Raw genomic sequence first — 1,646 nt, 5'->3', positions numbered from 1 at the left:
GGTGGCAGAAGGAGGCCGGCCGTGGGCGTGTCCCGCTCCAATACCTGGCAGGTGTGAGTGGCACTGACCAGACACCTGTGACTCCTACTTCCTAGGTGGCTCGAGGCAGCCGGGATGTCAGCTCTCCCCAAGAACCCTGCTTCCCGCTGAGAAACATGATCAGCAAGTCCCGTGAGTGTTGCCCCAGAGCTCCCCACCCTGAAACGCAGGCCCCCACCCCCACAAGCAGTCTGAGGTAGCATCCTGGGACCCCGGGGGTCGGGAGGGACAGACAGGGAGCTAGGTGGCCCCTCTCTTCTTCTCGAAGGACTTGGGAAACGCTCTGGAAAGCAAGGGCCAGGCTCGGGTCGGCTGGCGTTGGGGGGTGGCAGGGGCCCCAAATGGGGCAGGTGAGAGGGCGGACTAGGACGGTACCCGCCCGTTTCTGCCTCCAGCCCCTCTGTGCCTGTGCCCCGCAGGCTGCAAGCTCCTGGCCATGCTGGCACTGGTCCTGGTCATCATGGTGTTGTACTCCATCTCCCGGGAAGACAGGTACATTGAGCTGTGAGTCCAGCTTCCCTGGCCTTCTGCCGGTTCATCTCAGGAGCAGGGCTCGGGACGGAGCGGACAGAGTGGGCAGGAGGGCTCAGGGCCTGCGTGTGACCTCTCCCTCAAACTCAGCATGAAGTTCTCCCGGGAGGGTGACATTCTAAGGGGGCGGGTTTGGGGGGGGGTCGGGTCTGGGATGACTCCCCCAGGCCCTCGGCCAGGGTGTCCGGGACAAGGAAGAGCTGCATCCTCAATGGTTTGTTTTCAACATGGAACTTGGGTTGAGCTGATCCCCACCCTGTAAGCCGCTGTCCAGGGCCTGGGACCAGATGCGTGGGAGATGATGGAGGCTGGGCCCCTGGTCTGACCGGACCTCCTGCCTCTTCTTTCCATCCCCAGCTTTTATTTTCCAATCCCTGAGAAGGAGGAGCCGTGCCTGCAGGGTGAGGCAGAGAGGAAGGTCTCTAAGCTCTTTGGCAAGTGAGTACTTGAGGGTGCAATGGGTGGGGCAGGGCCTGGGCTGGGGCTGGGATTGAGTGTCTCCAAGTGGGGAGCCCTCCCTGAGAGCCGGGCAGAGGGACTGTGTTGGTGGACACGGGTTAGGGAAATCCGTGATGACGGAGAGCCCTTGGACATGCCTGTGGACTATCAGCCAGGGGCCTGACCCCGATTCTGGCACCAATATTAATCCTTTCCACGTTCCCGCCCTGTGCTCACCTCCGTGCAGCCACTCTCGGGATCAGCCCATCTTCCTGCGGCTAAAGGATTATTTCTGGGTGAAGACGCCCTCTGCCTACGAGCTGCCCTACGGGACCAAGGGGAGTGGTAAGTTCTGCCCGGTGTTGTGGAAACAGTGGGCTTGCCTCGGCCACACTCTCCTTTTTAAAAAAAAATTTTCATATATATATATATACACACACACATATATACACATACTAGAGGGCCAGCGTGCGAAATCACGCGGCCCTGCCCACCCACCTGCCTGTTGGCCACCAGCTTTGCTGCGATTGGAGTTTGTGGACCGTGGGGGAGGGACCAAGAGGTGCTCTGTGCACTTCATGGTGATTGGTCATTTGGTCATTTAGGTTGTGATGCCTCTGGCCTTTTATTATTATGAT

The 1,646-nt window shown here is 59.5% G+C and overlaps 1 protein-coding gene across 4 annotated transcripts in view; it reads left to right on the top strand.

Annotated features, from left to right (window-relative positions):
• ST3GAL4 (ST3 beta-galactoside alpha-2,3-sialyltransferase 4) overlaps positions 1 to 1,646 on the top strand; it is a 25,622-nt gene that overhangs the window by 16,371 nt on the left and 7,605 nt on the right. The window contains exons 2-5 of one of the 4 annotated variants that reach the window (XM_006775042.2): positions 96 to 171; positions 459 to 531; positions 928 to 1,008; positions 1,256 to 1,353. In XM_006775042.2, the coding sequence (XP_006775105.1) occupies positions 96 to 171; positions 459 to 531; positions 928 to 1,008; positions 1,256 to 1,353 (328 nt within the window). Of the gene's footprint in view, positions 1 to 95; positions 172 to 434; positions 544 to 927; positions 1,009 to 1,255; positions 1,354 to 1,646 lie in introns of all 4 variants that reach the window. The other 3 variants (XM_006775041.2, XM_006775040.2, XM_006775039.2) reach the window with 3 other exon arrangements.

This window comes from Myotis davidii, unplaced genomic scaffold (genome assembly GCF_000327345.1).
Source record: "Myotis davidii unplaced genomic scaffold, ASM32734v1 scaffold148, whole genome shotgun sequence".
NCBI lineage: Eukaryota > Metazoa > Chordata > Mammalia > Chiroptera > Vespertilionidae > Myotis > Myotis davidii.
The sequence above is the reverse complement of the archived record's forward strand: the minus strand, read 5'-3'. Positions and strand labels throughout refer to the sequence as shown.